The 19,275-nt window shown below is 32.5% G+C and overlaps 1 protein-coding gene across 1 annotated transcript; it reads left to right on the top strand.

Annotated features, from left to right (window-relative positions):
* Positions 1-204: 204 nt before the first annotated feature.
* LOC132750654 (VWFA and cache domain-containing protein 1-like) lies at positions 205-19,148 on the top strand (the record flags this gene model as incomplete). Its single annotated transcript, XM_060740663.1, has 5 exons — positions 205-300; positions 1,348-1,483; positions 13,554-13,830; positions 17,563-17,674; positions 18,983-19,148. Coding segments are annotated over exons 1-5 (748 nt in total), but the record flags the coding sequence as incomplete, so codon positions are not given.
* Positions 19,149-19,275: the final 127 nt, after the last annotated feature.

Raw genomic sequence — 19,275 nt, 5'->3', positions numbered from 1 at the left:
CCGCGTTTGTTGATAAACATTCGTTTTTCGGTATTTTTTCTCGGAAATGATCAAAGCGTTTTACTTTAAACTTGGTTATTGTGTTCGTTTGTGATGCCATTAATATTGAACTGAAAAAAATCCTTACATTGATGTTCCTTTGCTTTTGATATTAAGAAAGATGGAGCTTACTTTGTTTAGTATTTGCATGCATGTTTTACACTATTTTAAAATATTACAGCACTTCCAGAATCTGCGAAGTCAATGCTTACAAAAATGGCTGATCAGTCAAACAGTGATTCAACTAAAGGCGAAATTCAGGTATTTTGATATTCAAAATATAAAGTGTGCTTTACATGTTTCTGTGTCAGCAGTTTCCACACAGCCGAATATCATCTGAATTTTCTTTCTGTTTGCACAAAACCATTCAGCACGTTTAGTACAATTATGAAAATATAGATACATGTATATTGACTGAATAGTGAACAGTGCCTACCATGATGAGACAACACATATGAGGTTGCTGGCCTTGGTCTGCAATGATATCATGGGTAGAATCTGCTGGCATTGTTTTACATTGGTCGCATGGATAGAATCTGCTGGTATTGGTCTTCAATGGTCGCATAGGTAGAATCTGCTAGCCTTGGTCTTCAATGGTCGCATAGGTAGAATCTGCTTGCCTTGGTCTGTAATGGTCGCATGGGTAGAATTTGCTTGGCTCGGTCTGTAATGGTCGCATGGGTAGAATTTGCTTGCCTTGGTCTGTAATGGTCGCATGGGTAGAATCTCTTGACCTTGGCTTGCAATGGTCGCATGGGTAGAATTTGCTTGCCTTGGTCTGCAATGATCGCATAAATAAGAATTTGCTTGCCTTGGTCTGTAATGGTTGCATGTGTCGAATTTGCTTGCCTTTGGCTGCAATGGTTGCATGGGTAAAATCTGCTTGCCTTGGTCTTCAATAGTTGCATGGGTAAGATCTGCTGGCCTTGGTTTGCAATGGTCGCATTGGTAGAATATGCTTGCCTTGGGCTGCAATGGTCGCATGGGTAGAATTTGATTGCCTTAGTCTACAATAGTTGCATGGGTAAGATCTGCTGGCCTTGGTTTGCAATGGTCGCATTGGTAGAATCTGCTTGCCTTTGGCTGCAATGGTCGCATGGGTAGAATCCTATAATGCTTGCCTGCGATCGCTAAGCGTTTCATTAGAATAAAAAAAAGAATAGGCTATGCTTATTGTAAAAGTATTTATACGCGGACCAAGCACTTTAATATGGTGGCTAGCGATAGCACGACGCACAAAAGCGTTCTAAATCAGCCACCATACTTTTAACATGTGTTTAAGGTGAACAATTTCCGTTTACTTTTCAGAAAGGAATATTTGAACATATAAGGGATCCGTCTAAGCTTCGGTCGGCCATGGCATCATATTACAACAAATTCAGCAAAGGCAGCACCCAGGAAGAGGCTACTTTCACTGTGCCATATTACGACATGTTTGCCTTAGGTAATTTACATTATATAAGCATGTATGTATGTGTGTGTGTGTTTGTATGTGTACGTGCGTGCGTGCGCGCATGTGTGTGTTTGTCTCTGGTACTAGTATATCTTTTAAAGCTTTATTCGATTGGAAGTAATCAGTGGCAAACTTGACAGTATTTTTAAAAGAATGAGTTTTTTACTTCCCCATATTCAATAAAGCCGTCGGCCCATGCGGTGATCAAGGCTAAACCTGCCAAGATGGCAGTTGAATATTGTATTAGTTACGGTTTTATTCCTTTTTCCTTAAATTCTTCATGTGATATAATTATTAAATTTAGTACTGTTTTTGTTTAAGCTTACTTAAGATTTAAGATCGTAAGTATATGAAAATGCATTTTTAGCTCGACTATTCGCAGAATAATCAAGCTAATGCAATCACCCAATTGTCTGCGTCGGCGTCCCTGTGGTTAAGTTTTTGCGTGTAAGCTTGTATCTTCATAACTACTGAAGGAAATGGATTGAAACTTCACACACTTGTTCTCTGTGATTATCTAACCTAATTGGCACAAATCCAATAACTTATGCCCCTTTTTCGACTTAGAAATTCTTGGTTAAGTTTTTGCGTGTAAGCTGGTATCTCCATAACTACAAAAGTGAATGGATTGAAACTTCACACACTTGTTCTCTGTGATTATCTGACATGATTGGCACAAGTCCCATAACTCTGATTTGCCTTTTTGAATAATTATGCCCCCTTTTCAACTAAGAAATTCTTGGTTAAATTTTTGCTTGTAATCTGGTACCTACATAACTTCTGAAGGGTTTGTGCCTTTTTTCGGACAATTTTATGCATTCATAATAATAAAGCAGTGATTTGCTCGATAAAACATCTTAATAACAAGCCCTTGTACCTTTTCGTACACTTTTATGTATTCATATAGGTAAGCATTATTATACTCAATGAAACACCCTTGTGACAACTTTTTCGAATAGTCGAGCGTCGCTGTCCTCCGACAGTTCTTGTTCAAAAATATTGTAAATTCTGGTAGAACATAAAAAAACATGGCTCTGTGCTTATTTAAAAAAACTGTCAAGATTTCGGCCTAGTCAAATTTCATACTATGTGTTCTTTAGTCAATCAGACACATTTGAGACTTAATTCTGAATTCCAATGTTCTTGATGAACTATAACACTCATTCTCTCTTAAGTACGACATTCGATGTCTTCAATGTTCTATGAAAATGTGTGGAGATATTTAAGCCCAAACATTCTTATAAAATGTTTTAACAATTGGTACTGCATCAAAGATTTAATTTGAGCGCAAGTTTACTAGCCTATTGGTTTGATTTTGCTAGTGACAATTGCTTTTGCAAGGAAGGGGTACGAAAAACAGCATGTCTTCAACTAAATCGAAGTATGTTTCATTGCATGTATCTTCGTACAAAAAGTCGTGGTTAACAGTAAACACAGCTTATTTCCGTTATTCTATTGCAGATTTTGACATATTGAACTGTTTTTGATATTACGAAAATTAATTTTCTCAAAATCAAATTTGAATTACTTGTCTTCAAAGTCGAAATCATTTACAAGTTTTAATTGCAAAACAATGTTAATCATACATGGTAACGTATTAATGGTTATTTCAATAGCAATATTAAGTCTACAGTAATATAGTTGACATAAAATATGAATATTAAGAGTATCTGTGTAACCATTTTGTATAGGATTTCACGTTAATTTTGATTTTACAAGCGTAATTTTTACAAAATCATTTACGAGGCTCATCAATACCATGCGTTTTACAATATATTTTCAATAATTTCAATGTTATAATACTTCAGATATCTAGAGCAGATATTTGTCTTGCTAATATTCTGTCATTCATGTAAACCATTCAACAATTTCTTATAAAATCCCCTTGTCAAACAGAAATTTTCAACATTTACGGGACTCACCCTCTTTCACATTCTCTTGTGATTTATTTTGCTAGATTTGTTGAATTATTTCAACTTGTTACATGTAATAGTATTCTTCCACGAAAACAAAGAAGTGTCCATGTTTTTTAAACATACGCATCTGAAATGTGTTTTTCACTTGCAGGTAGCTTCTAAAAATCATAATTTTGATATTGTAATTGGTATTCAGACGTTTGACTATTATAGAGTTCAATGGATACTTACTTTCATAAACGAATACATTTAAACTTATACTTCAATCACAAAAATGAAGTCAACATGAAAACAGGCATGTCCAGTATCTGGCTGAACTGTCCCGTAAATGGTAAAATTAATTTTGGAATATTCATTCGAGTAATAGGAAATTTTTAGTAAACGCTTATCGATGTAAACGCAATAATATTGGAGTATCTTGTATTAATTGTAAGATAGAATGTTCTTTGGAGCAGATATGGTGAGAACTACATATAGTAATTGTACTGAAATAAATACATTCTGAAAACTTTATAACATTTTCATAGATGATTCAGTGAAATGGGATATGACTTTTCATGCATCTTGATATAAAATATTTTAGTTTATCTAGATACATAATATCTGTTTAGACAAACATACTTACATTGTTTTGCAGTTTAATTATAAGATAATAGTAATAAGATTGATTTGTCCCGTAAATGACCAGAGCGAAAGAAAATTATAAAACAGTGATTTTCTCAATGAAAGTGATATTTCTATGAGAAAAATATTTGCTCTGATTCGTACTATTGTTTACACTAACTTGGATTTATATGCAAATCAAGCAGTTTTGTTGAACTTCTAAGACCATTTATACGATCTTTTACTCATTTTTTGACTATTTTCAGTTCAATTGTTTAAATATTGTTAATATGGCCCAACCTTGCCAAAGGAATATCTGCTCCATTTCATAAATAAATATTAGTTAATCTTAAATCATTATAAAAATATTATTCAAAGTATTAACATTTCTTTCTGTCAATCCATAGCATCTGAAGACTGGGTCATTTACAGGACAATTGAAAAATCATTTACGAGTTTTTAATAAATTGTCAATATATAAGATGACGTAAATTATTATGTACATAAAGTTAGTTCCTTATTCCTTTTTCGAATAAGGAATAAGGAATCAGTTCCTTATTCCTTTTTCGAATAAGGAATAGGGAACTAGTTCCTGATTCCTTATTCAAATCTAAATAAGGAACAACAGAATTAGTATTTATTTAAAATAAAATTCATACATCATTCAAATCATTGCATAAAGAATCTGCATAAATTATTTTGAAAAAAATGTTAAAAGTCGAATAAGGAATAGGGAACCAGGTCCTTATTCCTTATTTAACTCCGAATAAGGAACAGAAGAAAATACGTAAAGAAAGACACCAGTTGCAATTATTTTTGATGAATCTGCATTAGAATTGCAAGGATCAATAATAAAAATCATGAAATAAAGCATTTACATAATTTTTTTTGAAAAAAATGTTAAAGTCGAATAAGGAATAGAGAACCAGTTCCTTATTACTTATTCAACTCCGAATAAGGAACATAAGAATATATGTAAAAAAAGACACCAGTTGCAGTTATTTTTGATAAATATGCATTAAAAAATTGCAAGGATTAATCATTAAAATCCTAAAATAAAGCATCTACATATTTTTTTTTTGAAAAAAATGTTAAAGTCGAATAAGGAATAGGGAACCAGTTCCTTATTCCTTATTCAACTCCGAATAAGGAACAGAAGGAAATACGTAAAGAAAGACACCAGTTGCAGTTATTTTTGATAAATCTGCATTAGAATTGCAAGGATCAATCATAAAAATCATGAAATAAAGCATCTGCATGAAAAATATTTTGGAAAAAAAATGATAAGGTTATTCGATTCCGAATAAGGAACAGAAGTAATTACGTAAAGAAAGACAGCAGTTGCAGTTTTTTTTTATAAATCTGCATAAGAATTGCAAGGATCAATCATTAAAATCATGAAATAAAGCATCTACATATTTTTTTTGGAAAAAAAATGTCGAATAAGGAATAGAGAACCAGTTCCTTATTCCTTATTCAACTCGGAATAAGAAACAGAAGAAAATATGTAAAGAAAGACAGCAGTTGCAGTTTTTTTATCAATCTGCATAAGAATTGCAAGGATCAATCATTAAAATCATGAAATAAAGCATCTACATAATTTTTTTGAAAAAAATATTAAAGTCGAATAAGGAATAGGGAACCAGTTCCTTATTCATTATTCAACTCCGAATAATGAACAGAAGGAAATACGTAAAGAAAGACCCCAGTTGCAATTATTTTTGATAAATATGCATAAGAATTGCAAGAATCAATCATTAAAATCATGAAATAAAGCATATACATAATCTTTTTTGAAAAAAAAGGTTAAAGTCGAATAAGGAATAGGGAACCAGTTCCTTATTCCTTATTCAACTAAAAAAAAATGTTCAGGTTCATTCGACTCCGAATTAAGAACAGAAGTAATTACGTAAAGAAAGACAGCAGTTGCAATTATATTTGATCAATCTGCATTAGAAATGCATGGATCAATCATTAAATTCATGAAATAAAGCATCTACATATTTTTTTTTTTGAAAAAAAAAATGTTAAAGTCGAAAAAAATTATGTAGATGCTTTATTTCATAATTTTAATGATTGATTCTTGCAATTCTTATGCATATTTATCAAAAATAACTGCAACTGGTGTCTTTCTTTACGTATTTTCTTCTGTTCCTTATTCGGAGTTGAATAAGGAATAAGGAACTGGTTCCCTATTCCTTATTCGACTTTAACATTTTTTTGAAAAAAAAATATGTAGATGCTTTATTTCATGATTTTAATGATTGATCCTTGCCATCCTTATGCATATTTATCAAAAATAACTGCAACGGGTATCTTTCTTTACGTGTTTTCTTCTGTTCCTTATTCGGAGTTGAATAAGGAATGAGGAACTGGTTCCCTATTCCTTATTCGACTTTAACATTTTTTAGAAAAAAAAAGAATTATGTAGATGCTTTATTTCATGATTTTAATGATTGATCCTTGCAATTCTTATGTAGATTGATCAAAAATAACTGCAACTGCTGTCTTTCTTTACATATTTTCTTCTGTTCCTTATTCGGAGTCGAATTAACCTGAACATTTTTTTTCCAAAATACTTTTTATGTAGATGCTTTATTTCATGATTTTTATGATTGATCCTTGCAATTCTAATGCAGATTTATCAAAAATAACTGCAACTGGTGTCTTTCTTTACGTATTTCCTTCTGTACCTTATTCGGAGTTGAATAAGGAATAAGGAATTGGTTCCCTATTCCTTATTCGACTTTAACATTTTTTTTTCAAAAACAATTATGTAGATGCTTTATTTCATGGTTTTAATGATTGGTCCTTGCATTTCCTATGCATATTTATCAAAAATAACTGCAACGGGTTCCCTATTCCTTATTCGACTTTAACATTGTTTTCAAAATAAATTATGTAGATGCTTTATTTCATGATTTTAATGATTGATCCTTGCAATTCTTATGCCGATTTATCAAAAATTACTGCAACTGCTGTCTTTCTTTACGTAATTACTTCTGTTCCTTATTCGGAGTTGAATAAGGAATAAGGAACTGGTTCCCTATTCCTTATTCGACTTTAACATTTTGTTCAAAAAGAAATTATGTAAATGCTTTATTTCATGATTTTAATGATTGATCCTTGCAATTCTTATGCAGATTTATCAAAAATAACTGCAACTGGTGTCTTTCTTTACGTATTTTCTTCAGTTCCTTATTCGGAGGTGAATAAGGAATAAGGAAGTGGTTCCCTATTCCTTATTCGACTTTAACATTTTTTTTTAAATTATGAAGATGCTTTATTTCATGATTTTAATGATTGATCCTTGCCATCCTTATGCAGATTGATCAAAAATAACTGCAACTGCTGTCTTTCTTTACATATTTTCTTCTGTTCCTTATTCGGAGTTGAATAAGGAATAAGGAACTGGTTCCCTATTCCTTATTCGACTTTAACATTTAAAAAAAAATATGTAGATGCTTTATTTCATGATTTTAAAAATTGATTGTTGCAATTCTAATGCAGTTTTATCAAAAATAACTGCAACTGGTGTCTTTCCTTACGTATTTTCTTCTGTTCCTTATTCGGAGTTGAATAAGGAATAGGGAACTGGTTCCCAATTCCTTATTCGACTTTAACATTTTTTTCAAAAATAGTTTTATGCAGATGCTTTATTTCATGATTTTTATGATTGATCCTTGCAATTCTAATGCAGATTTATCAAAAGTAATCGCAACTGGTGTCTTTTCTTTAAGTATTTACTTCTGTTCCTTATTCGGAGTTGAATAAGGAATAAGGAACTGGTTCCCTATTCGATTTTTTTTCAAAATAATTTATGCAGATTCTTTATGCAATGATTTGAATGAGGTATAAATTTTATTTTAAATAAATACTAATTCTGCTGTTCCTTATTTAGATTTGAATAAGGAATCAGGAACTAGTTCCCTATTCCTTATTCGAAAAAGGAATAAGGAACTGATTCCTTATTCCTTATTCGAAAAAGGAATAAGGAATAGGGAACTAACTTTATGTACATTAAATTATTTCACATTTGACAATTGAATAATAAATAAGTAGGTACTTTCAAGAATATGTCAGTAATTTTCACATTTTCTTACTCGTCCATTGTATGGATCTGTGGATTTTGTAAGGTTATTCATTTTGAAAATGAGATTTAAGCATATCCGGTATGAAATACTTTTCCATGAGTTGTTTTTAAAAAGATGTATTTTTTGTCAGTTCAATGATTGATTCTCATTTTCAGATGTTCATATAAATAGATGATAGAAAGTTTATTTTAAGAGACAAAATAAAATCGCCATACCATATATACAAATTAAAGGACCATTGTCTCGAAAGTTGCGAAATTTATTTTCTGGTTCCATCTAGAAAGCCTGTCATAGGGAAAAATCTAGGACATCTGTACTGGTAATATTTTATATTTAAGGTGTCGAGATACTTATAATTTTTGAATGCACTATCTGAGTCAAATGAAACCGGAAATATAATGTATTAACCATCTACTTTTTTCAGAAATCTTCATTCTGTTTAAAATCATCACTTCAAAACCTCCTGACTGCTGGAGGGTAAAACATGTATTATCCTTCCGCCAACAAATGAGGTCCTGGAAAATGCACAAAAACTACATTTAAAGTCATCATATATATAACACACAAAAAATACTCAGATGCAATAAATACACTTTAATTATGACTAATCAAACTATAGATGATTTTAATTGGGCCCACTTCAAAATATAAAAGAACTAATTTCTAGACTGGATAGTTCTGTATCGGGGTCATACCGGGGTGACAACACAACACAAATACAAATACTTATTAATAACTTACACGATACAGACACGAGGTGGGTCAGATAGCTTACCGTATAAATCATGTAAATGCCATCTCCTTGTTTATGGAAAGCCTTGACTGTCTTATTGTTGTAAAAATGTACGTTGTTGTGTCACTCCTTCTTTATACAATGTGCACTCATGAACATATTATTTGGATGCATCCTTATATGAATTCAACTGAATAATATATGATGTCAATGTGTCTTTATATGATGCCGACCAATCATTATACGATGTGCATTTATGAATATAATGTCCTGGACGTCATTTTCTTCATCATTTCCAAGACAAATATTGCGCGATTCGAAAAGGAAAATAGCCGTATTTCATTTCTGCACCGATTTCTTTGGGATATGCACCATTTTTCGGAGAAAAATATAAGCTTGCCATAAAATAGTGTATTTCCTTCAGCATATGAGCCGTTTTATCAAACACTTTGTATAACCTTGAAAGTTGCTTGTATACGAGCGGACTTCAGTTGCAAGCTATTTCGTTTTCTTGTATTATCTGACCTACGCCATGATTGTAAAGTCAAGATAACATCGACCGGGAGTACGGAAGGCAAAATCCTACTTAAATATGTTTATATTGCAATTTTTTACGGCGTAAATCTGAACTTTTTCTTCAATTGACAATTATGACACCAGTTCCAAGCCAAAAATTTGGACTACAATTGAAAGCAGTTTTCAGAATTGGTTACAAATGCAAAAAAACATGAATTCCGTTCTCTTTCTATAATAACGACTATTCTTATAGAAAAGTAATTTGGGAAACAAATTATGCCTTGCCATTGTAACGCAGGCAGCGTCGTTACGCCATGTTCTTTGAGCGATGGCGTCAAATGGTAAAACAATGAAAACTATAAATGGGGGGATGGACTCTCTCGCTTATGTTCTTAAACATACTGTTGCAAAAATATATAGTTTGTTCCATTTGCTTGTTTTAATATTGCGACATTTGTTTGTTTTCCTAGGAATGCCCTAACAGAGTCATGTATGCCCGGTATCCCAACCATTTTGGCTTTTTAAGGACGTTTTCGTGAATTTTCATGTAGCCATACTCATAGGCAAAATCAAAACAGTTCCATAGAGTTTCTTTTAACTTGTCACGTGGTTAGAATATGATAACAGAAACATTTAAGCGGAAAAATGGGGTCCTCAATAATATAATCTTGCACATTAAATTTAAAAAGGTATTATTTAGTGAAATAATTTATATACGCCAATATGTATAACTATAATATGTATGCCACGAGTTCCAAGTCGAGCAATGCAGACTACAGTTTTAAGCAGTTTTCAGAATTGGTTGGAAACAGGAATGGCTACAATTACAATTATAATTTATTAATTACAATTAAGTATGAAAAATCATATAATTAAAAATATTTGTTAATTGAGCCAAAACTCAATTATTTTAATTGTAATTAATTAATAACTTTGTGAAATTCTTCATTTATTTGTCAATTAAATGCAATTAAATTCAAATAATCTGAATTCTGTGCTGTGTTGATCTGATTTAGGTAAAATGCATACTTTTCACCTGTATTGTCTGATATAGATAATCTTCCAAGAAGTGATAATTGATAATCACCTGTCAATGATTTTAACACAGGTAGCTTTTCATGGGTATTGTCATGATTGATATAGCCTAAGGTATATATACTGGCAAGTGTTTGTTTGTGACTATTGATAAGATTAAAACTTGCCTGAAGTAAAAAGTATCAATCAAGGGCTCACAAAAGTATTCACTCATCTTGCAATTTTTCTACAAAATATTTTCAACACCATATTGTTACATTCATTAAAGCAGGCAGGATCATCTGCGCCCTTGGAGAGACTGCTCTCTATTGCATCCTGATCAATGTAATATGAGTGACAAAAACTTTGAATCTCTTATGTTTTTTAAATGTAACAAGACATTGTGAACAGAAAACAGACTGATGAATTTGATTTAATGTTTTCTAAGTGAACATAATTTTTTCTGTATCTGGTGTGCTTTGTAACTATGTTATTTTCATATTAAAGCAGTTTAACTAGAAAATAATTGATTGTAATTAATTATTTTTCAAATTTAATTGTAATTAATTAATTACAATATGAAAATTCATGTAATTGTTATTGTAATGTAATTGGGAAGTTTCCATTTTAATTGTAATTAATTAATTTCTTTTAAAAATAATGGTACACATCCCTTTAATATACTTTATTTAATATACATAAAATCGTATAATAAAATGTTTTTCTTGGTAAACATAATTATAAAAGAGAACGAAAGGCATGTTGCTTCACATTTGCAACCAATTCTGAAAACTGCTTTAAACTATAGTCTGAATTGTTCGACTTGGAACTGGTGGCATACATATTAAAGTTATACATATTGGCGTATTTTAATTATTTCACTAAATAATATCTATTTAAATCTTTGGTTTTATGTTCACGATTTTATTATTGAGGATCCCATTTTCCGCTTAAAATGTTTCTGTTATCGTATTCTAACCATTTGACAAGTTTAAAGAAACTCAGTTTTGATTTTGCCTATATGTGTATATGAAAACTCCCGAAAACGTCCTTAAAAGCCAAATGGTTGGGATACCGGGCATACATAACTCTGTTAGGGCATTCCTAGTTATAGAAAGAGCATCGAAATACGAGGCCCCCGAGTATTAATCAGATTGCAGAGTGTTTTGATGTTCTTTTGTATCATAGTCAAACATAAAATCACGCTCCCTGTTGTCACAATATGAAACCCCAGAAAAAAGAAACCAATGAACGAGCATCCGCAAATGACATTTCTACCGCTTTCCCTTTCTCTTCCGTCACAATAAGTAAACCCCAGCAAATATAAGCCAATGAATAGGCATGCTCTCTGGAGTGCGGGTAACTAATACCTGCACTCCAGTTAATGCACTGTGCATATACATGTATACGATTTAACTCTGACACATTTTAGGCAGAAAGGTCCCAAAACTATGATACAAGGAAAAAGATGACGCAAAATTAAAACAAGCAAATGGAACAAACTATATATTTTTTGCAACAGTATGTTTAAGAACATGAGTGAGAGAGTCCATCCCCCCAATTATTGTTTTCATTGTTTTACTATTTGACGCCATCGTTAAAAGAACATGACGTAACGACTCTGCCTGCGTTATTACAATGGCAAGGCATAATTTGTTTCCCAAATAACAGACTTTTCTATAAGAATAGTCGTTCTTATAGAAAAAGAACGGAATTCATGTTTCTTCGCATTTGTAACTAATTCTGAAAACTGCTTTAAACTGTACTCCAAATTTTTGGCTTGGAACTGGTGCCATAATTGTCAATTGAAGAAAAAGTTCAGATTTACGCCGTAAATAATTGCAATATAAACATATTTAAGTAGGATTTTGCCTTCCGTACTCCCGGTTGATGTAATCTTGACTTTAAAATCATGGCGTAGGTCAGATAATACAAGAAAACAAAATAGCTTGCAACTGAAGTCCGCTCGTATACAAGCAACTTTCAAGGTTATACAAAGTGTTTGATAAAACGGCTCATATTCTATGGCAAGCTTATATTTTTCTCCGAAGAATGGTGCATATCCCAAAGAAATCGGTGCAGAAATAAAATACTTACGGCTATTTTCCTTTTCGAATGAGCATTTGTCTTGGAAATGATGCCGAAAATGATATAGTTGTTTTGACTCTATATAAGAATGGTTCTACATAATATATCCATTAATGCACATCGTGTAATGAAAGATTGACATCATATAAGGACGCATTTACATCATATATTGTAAAGTTGACTCTATATAAAGATGGTTCCACATAATATATTTGTAATCGCACATCATATAATGAAAGACTGACATCATATAAGGACACACATTACATCATATATGGTTAAGTTGACTCTATATAAGACGATTCTACATAATATACTGAAAAATGCACAGTATATATTGAAAGATTGACATAATATAAGGAGACATTGACATCATATAATGTTGACTCTATATAAGAATTATTCCACATAATAATATTCATAACTTCACATCATATAATGACCGATTGGCATCATATAAGGACAGACTGACATAATATATTGTTATTTTGATCTTAGATAAGGATGGTTCCAAATCATATATTCAAAAATGCACATCGTATAATGATATATTGACATCATATAAAGACACACTGACATCTTATATTGTTCAGTGGACAACATATAAAGACGGATCCACACAATATATTGATTAGTGCACATTGTATAAGGAAATGTTGACTCAATATATTGCTATTTGGACATAACAATGTTCAGGTTTATAATTATAAGACAGTCAAGGCTTTCCATAATTGTTGACTTACAGTAAAGACAATATTCGTGAGTTGCCCGATATATATTTGATTTAAAAATTTAATCATATCTTACACTTAATTGTTATAGCGAAAATATAATCAAACAAATAAAAGAAAAAAGAAAAATACAAAATTCAAATAAAATTAAAAAAGATATTAAATAATTTAAGACATAAAGTTATGTTGTGTTATGGGGAATAATGCCAGATTCAAACGAGTTTGCTTCATAGCAGAGTTCATATTTTGTGTCATGTGATAAAAGAAGGCCACGAGCACAAGGTGATCAATTGAAGTGCAGTGACATGCATATAGATTGTAGTCACAATCAGTATTCTAATAATTATTATAAAATGTTTATTTCAGGTCTACTCACGTCGCTTTGTCTGCCTGTTTACAATTCTGATCTCTCCTTATTCGGGGTCGTCTGCTCCGATGTTACTATGTCGAATCTCGTGTCTGATATCACCTACTTCCGCCAGGGAGAGAACTCTTACTCATTTATCATTGACGGCAGAGGGCGCACCTTGATGCATCCTCTCCTACCGTTGCCGTCACAGGCAAGCGATGACCCGATTTACGTGGACATTCAACATTTAGAGAGACAAAGTGATGCCAAGGAAGTCATATCATCCATGAAAAGGTAAAAAAGTTTATAGTAGGGGCTTATAAATTCACATGCACCTATTTTCTTTCTAAATCTCTTCCAAATATTTCATGAATTTTAACTTGATTGAGATAACATGATAATGCATTTAGTTTTTACTCAGCTGTTAATAATGATCAAATGACTTAACATTTGTGATTCTACACTCTTTCTTCATTTGAATTACAATTACCATCAACTGATTATTCTACACTCTTTTGGCCTCGGCCCGGTGAATTTTCGTACTATTTGTTCTATAGTAAATCAGTCAAATTTGAGGCTTAATTCTGGATTCCACTGTTCTTGATGAATTATATAATGTCTTCAACTTTAAACATTAACACTATCTTAGTCCAATGAGGCCCAAAATATAATAGGTTAGCCATCTACTTTTTTCAGAAATCTTCATTCTGTTGTAACACTGTTTAATTTCACCACATTAAAAACTCCTGACAGCTGGTGGGTAATACGCCTTTAATCCTTCCACCAATAAATGAGTTCCTGGAGAATACACAAAAAACAACTTTTAAAGTCATCATATAACACACAAAAACTACACACATGCAATAAATACACTTTAATTATGACCAATCTAACTAGAGATGACTTAAATTGGGCCATTTCAAAATTTTAAAGAACTACTTTATAGACTACAATGGGTTCGGTCTAATTCCGTACCGGGTTGAGACCTTTTTCATTCGATTTACTAATACTCTCGACTGATTATTCTACACTCTTTTTACATTCGAATAATTATGTGCGCGACTGATTATTCTACTCGCTGCAATCGGATTAATTACTATTATACTATACTCTTTCTACATTCAAATTACTAATCCGCGTGGCTTATTATATATTCTACACACTTTCTGCATTCGAATTACTAATATTCTACTCTCTACATACATGCATTTTTGAACCATATGTGCGCTTTATTTCTTGACAGTTATACCTTTTTACATGAATACATCGAATTGCAGTTTACTTATAACTGTGTACAAAGCTCAGTGTTTTAAGATGACCATGAAAGAATGTTTATCATAATCATCATCACTTCAATTATCGTCACCAAATCTATTGCTTAACATTCGCCCGGCAAACTGTCGCTCCACTTCAAAATTGTGGTGTACGGTAAAACGAGCGAACGGCATTTCCGAGATAGAGCGGAAAGCCGATTTAAACGGATAATTGTAAGTGTTGTTTGTGTTTTTGCCTCGTTATTCATTTTTCGAAAAACGGAAAATGTAGTTCCGTGTAGGGTTGATTTAGGCTTCCAATGATCTAAGTTGTTACAAAAAGAAAATTATATCAAGCCTTGGAGAACTTTTCCCCCTGACGAAGTGAACAACGATTTGTTAAATATCAAACTTCAAACCATGAAAACGCTCTACACTTAGGATTTTTTGAAAAAGTGTTTTACAAAAATATCAACCCGTAACAAGAGCTAGCCTTTCGTGCAAAATAAACATCTCTTGGTGGAATTCTTAAATTTGTATATCGATTTTTTCGAAAGTAGTGGAGCCAAAGGGCAAGAGATGGTGGTCGGTTGTTGGGCGCAAGGTGAAATTAAGTTGGTGTAAATAGCATAGTCTACGAATTTCTATAAAAAAATCTTTCAAAGTAAAATAGACGTACTAAAATTTGAAGCCGGAGAAATATGAAAATGTATTAATTTATTTTTACTAAAACTAGGTATTTCAATTATTAATAATTTTAGTCCGTACACCGACTGAGAACTGCCTTTCTTATTATGTTCGTTTTGTTCATAGATACTCTGAATAAAGGAACAACATTTTACGATATTTCTTTTAACTTATTTTTTTTTCTTTAATTAATCAAGATTTGTACTGACAATATGCAGTGTTTGATTATAAAAGTATACATTTCCATTCATACTTTGAGAGGAGAATGGTAAACTAAACAACAATGTTAAATAAGAAAAACGTATCTTGAAACATAACTGAAACACTAATATAACTCCCCTTCCCCGGGTCTCGTATCCCCTTCCCCTATGCTCCTTTAATTTGTGAGCATGTTAAGCAGTCATTTATCTTTTTTCTTTGTTTTCCTTGTCAGCTTTTATGATTTCTTTTAATGTTTCATTTTATAATTAGTGATTGACCTGTCCGTGCTTCGCACTGCGCCCTGTCCTGTTTTTGTTTGAGGGCCTCCTGGGCTCCTTGCCACCGATTCTTGTTGCTGGGTCGCGTGGGGGTGGCGTTCATTGAACGCCGCCTTTCCTTGTTAATCTTGTTTATCATATCTCATATCCTTAGAACGACCGACACTTGTGTCAAAACATTTTCATAGAGATTCCCCACCTTACAAAAGTATTTCTATTCATAAAAACGTGGCTTATTGTGTTTGATCTGAACATGTACGTTTAGAGCTATTAATTACAGAAAGTCATAGTAAAATTAACTCGGTAGTAGTGATCCATTTTATGTCCCCCGTGTATTGCATGATTTTGTCTCTGTTCTGCACTTTAAATATCAAACTTTTCGAAAAACATATAACATTTGGCGGGAACAATCGTGTTACATGTACCTGCTCGGAAACATTTGTTCGCGGTAGAACTGAAAATTTGCACGGACACACGTTTTTAAATGTACATAACCGTGTCAAAAATCATGATTGACCTCGAATAAGTGGCACCCTGTTTTACGCCATGTGATTCAATGATCGGGCCTCATCCAAATTTGGAACATAAATAATGGAATCTATACGGCAGTCATAGGTGACACCTTCGCGATTACATTCATTACGCTATAGTCGTTGGAAGGATATCACGCCTTATTAGTTGTCTTTAAAAGGCATATATATCTCAGTGTCAACACTTGATCATATCTATTTTAACTTCTAAAGCTTTTATATATAAAAATTCATAGACCACGCTCCTCCCATTATGCCAAATTAATATCGCCTTGCGCTCAACATCGAACCTTTTGCTCCATCTCTTGCCCTTTGGCTCCACTACTTTTGAAAACTATCGATTTACAAATTTAAGAAAACCTTAAAATTAAATTTTTGCACGAAGGAAAGTTTTATTGGGTTGATTTTCCCTTTCACTTTTTTAAAAAACCCAAGGGTATATTTTAATGGTTGGAAGTTCAATATTCTACAAATCGTGTTCGCTTTGTAGGGAAAAATTTCCCGGCTAAAATTAAATTTTTTTTTTTGTTTAACAAAAAACTAAAAAAACCCCAACGGAAATACATTTTCCGTTTTTCGGAAAAATACAATTTAATGAATAAAAAGACAAAAAAAATAAACCCAAACTTACAATTTCCGTTTAAAAGGCCTTCCCCTCTATCTCGGTGCCGTTCGCTGTTTTACCGAAAACCCAATTTTGAAGTGGGGCGGCGTTTTCCCCGGGCGGGAAAAAATAAGGTGGCCACCAAACGATGTTGACCCGGTATATGAATTTAAAAACCTACTCGACTTTTTTTCGATTATAAAACGACTATGACGATGACGAAAACTATTTTATATATATTTTCATCGTCTATTTTTGTTAAAATGCATCACTTGTAAAACATATGCGAAACATACGGTTTTTTTTCATATACAAACAAACAAATGGTTTCTCCAAGGAGAAGTTGTAATACACGTGGTTAAGACATATCTTTCACACGTTTTTCATATGACTTGAATTGACTTCGCTAATTAATATGGATAACATTGAAAGTCCTTGTTATTTATTACCATACAAGTTTGTCTTTTTTTCAGTGGGATAAGCGGAAGTAAGACATTTTTCTCAACACGTACTTTTTCACGAGGGTCTGTGGACTATGAAGGAATACACACAAAGTCAATAAATTCTACATACACCTGGACACCTGTAAGGGATATTTATATATCATTAAGTTTGAATTAGTTTATATCTTAAACATTCCCTTGCAATAGTATAGAGGATATTGAATGAGTGTAGATTTAGTACTAAATTTATTGAAAATGTTGAATAAAATATTATGAATTAGACGTTGAAAAGTTCATTCTTTAGGTGAAAAGTCGAGATTATAGCATTTAATTATTCAAACACTTTACCCGGTATGGTATTTAGTGTGGAACTCCAACACTGCTTTTAAAATAGTCTCACTCATACTAAATACCAGTACGCACATAAGATATAAATAAAGTTTCCTTTTAAAAGGAAAGGCTTGCACAGTTGTGCCTTCATAATGTGTTTATCTAGTTTTTTTTTTTTTTTTTTTGTAAAAACGAATATTTTTTGTCAAAACAATTTGAAATCTATTCTCTATTGTATAAAACTTGAAAAGAAAATAATCAATCATAAAAATACTAACTATTCTATCATTCTGAAAAGGAAACAAGTGTGAACATTTCATTTCCAGAGAAATCATTCGTGTTGGCAGTTTCTAATTTCATTTATATAGCATCTTTATGGACAAGTAAATGCACTAAAATACTTCGTTACGTGGTACCAATTAATAAGCATGTATCAACTATGTTACACAACCACAGATACGGTAAGGTTAATGATATGCATGGGCTATTTTTAGATAACCTCACTGCGTTCATTAGATCTAAATATAACTCGATCATGCACTAATATTCTCTGTGATTTGGTAAGCAAGACCACCCTTTGGAGACGTAACCATCCTCTATTGTATAAGGTATATATGTTAATTAATACACAAAACTAATACAGACAAAAACAATAATAAAAGAAACTAACTTTTGCGTCTTGAAAAAGAATTGAAACGTAACAATTTCGTTTATAATTTATTACGGTTGAAACCGATAAATCAAGTAAAAATAGAAATCCTATTTATATAAACAAACTGGGATTACCGAAGTAACTAAAATAGCTTAGATTTCCGTAATATTACTTCGCCTGATTCCGCAGTATGACGGATTCGCCCGAATTGTCACGATTGCAATCGGAACTACATCGGCTATAATCATTAAACCGAAGAGTGACGGAAAGGGCCAAAAAGTTGCGATTGGCACGATTGCAGTTGGTTTCTCGTTCAATCATGCACTAACAAATGTAAGCAGGAAACCACCTAACCGGAACAAGTTTTCCAAAACAAATGGGCTTGCAGCCGTGGCTGCAAGCCAAAAAAAAACTAGCTCGAGGCTTTAAAAATGTTTTGTGACAAAAAGCTTAGTTTCTTTCTTTTAGGTACCGAGAAGCAATTTTTCTTTGTGCATTGTTGCTGGAGTGGGAGACCGTCAGTCCAATATTGAACCATTACAACCGCGTGCTGATACGTTTTTATACCACAGAACTGACCTTGCTGACAACACGAACTCTTACTGTAACCATTTTAACAGATACTCTACAAAAGGTATGCCAAATCAGTTGCCCCCCCCCCCTTTTCTCTCCGCCCCCCTTCCCTCTCCGCCCCTTTCCCCTCGGTTGCATGCCTTCCAGGACTCAACACACACATACACACTGTTGCCCACTGGGTTGCC

This window comes from Ruditapes philippinarum, unplaced genomic scaffold (genome assembly GCF_026571515.1).
Source record: "Ruditapes philippinarum isolate M1 unplaced genomic scaffold, ASM2657151v2 ctg16398_1_1_1_1, whole genome shotgun sequence".
Classification (NCBI taxonomy): Eukaryota; Metazoa; Mollusca; class Bivalvia; order Venerida; family Veneridae; genus Ruditapes; species Ruditapes philippinarum.
Note: the sequence above shows the minus strand (reverse complement) of the source record. Positions and strands in the feature narration are given on the sequence as shown.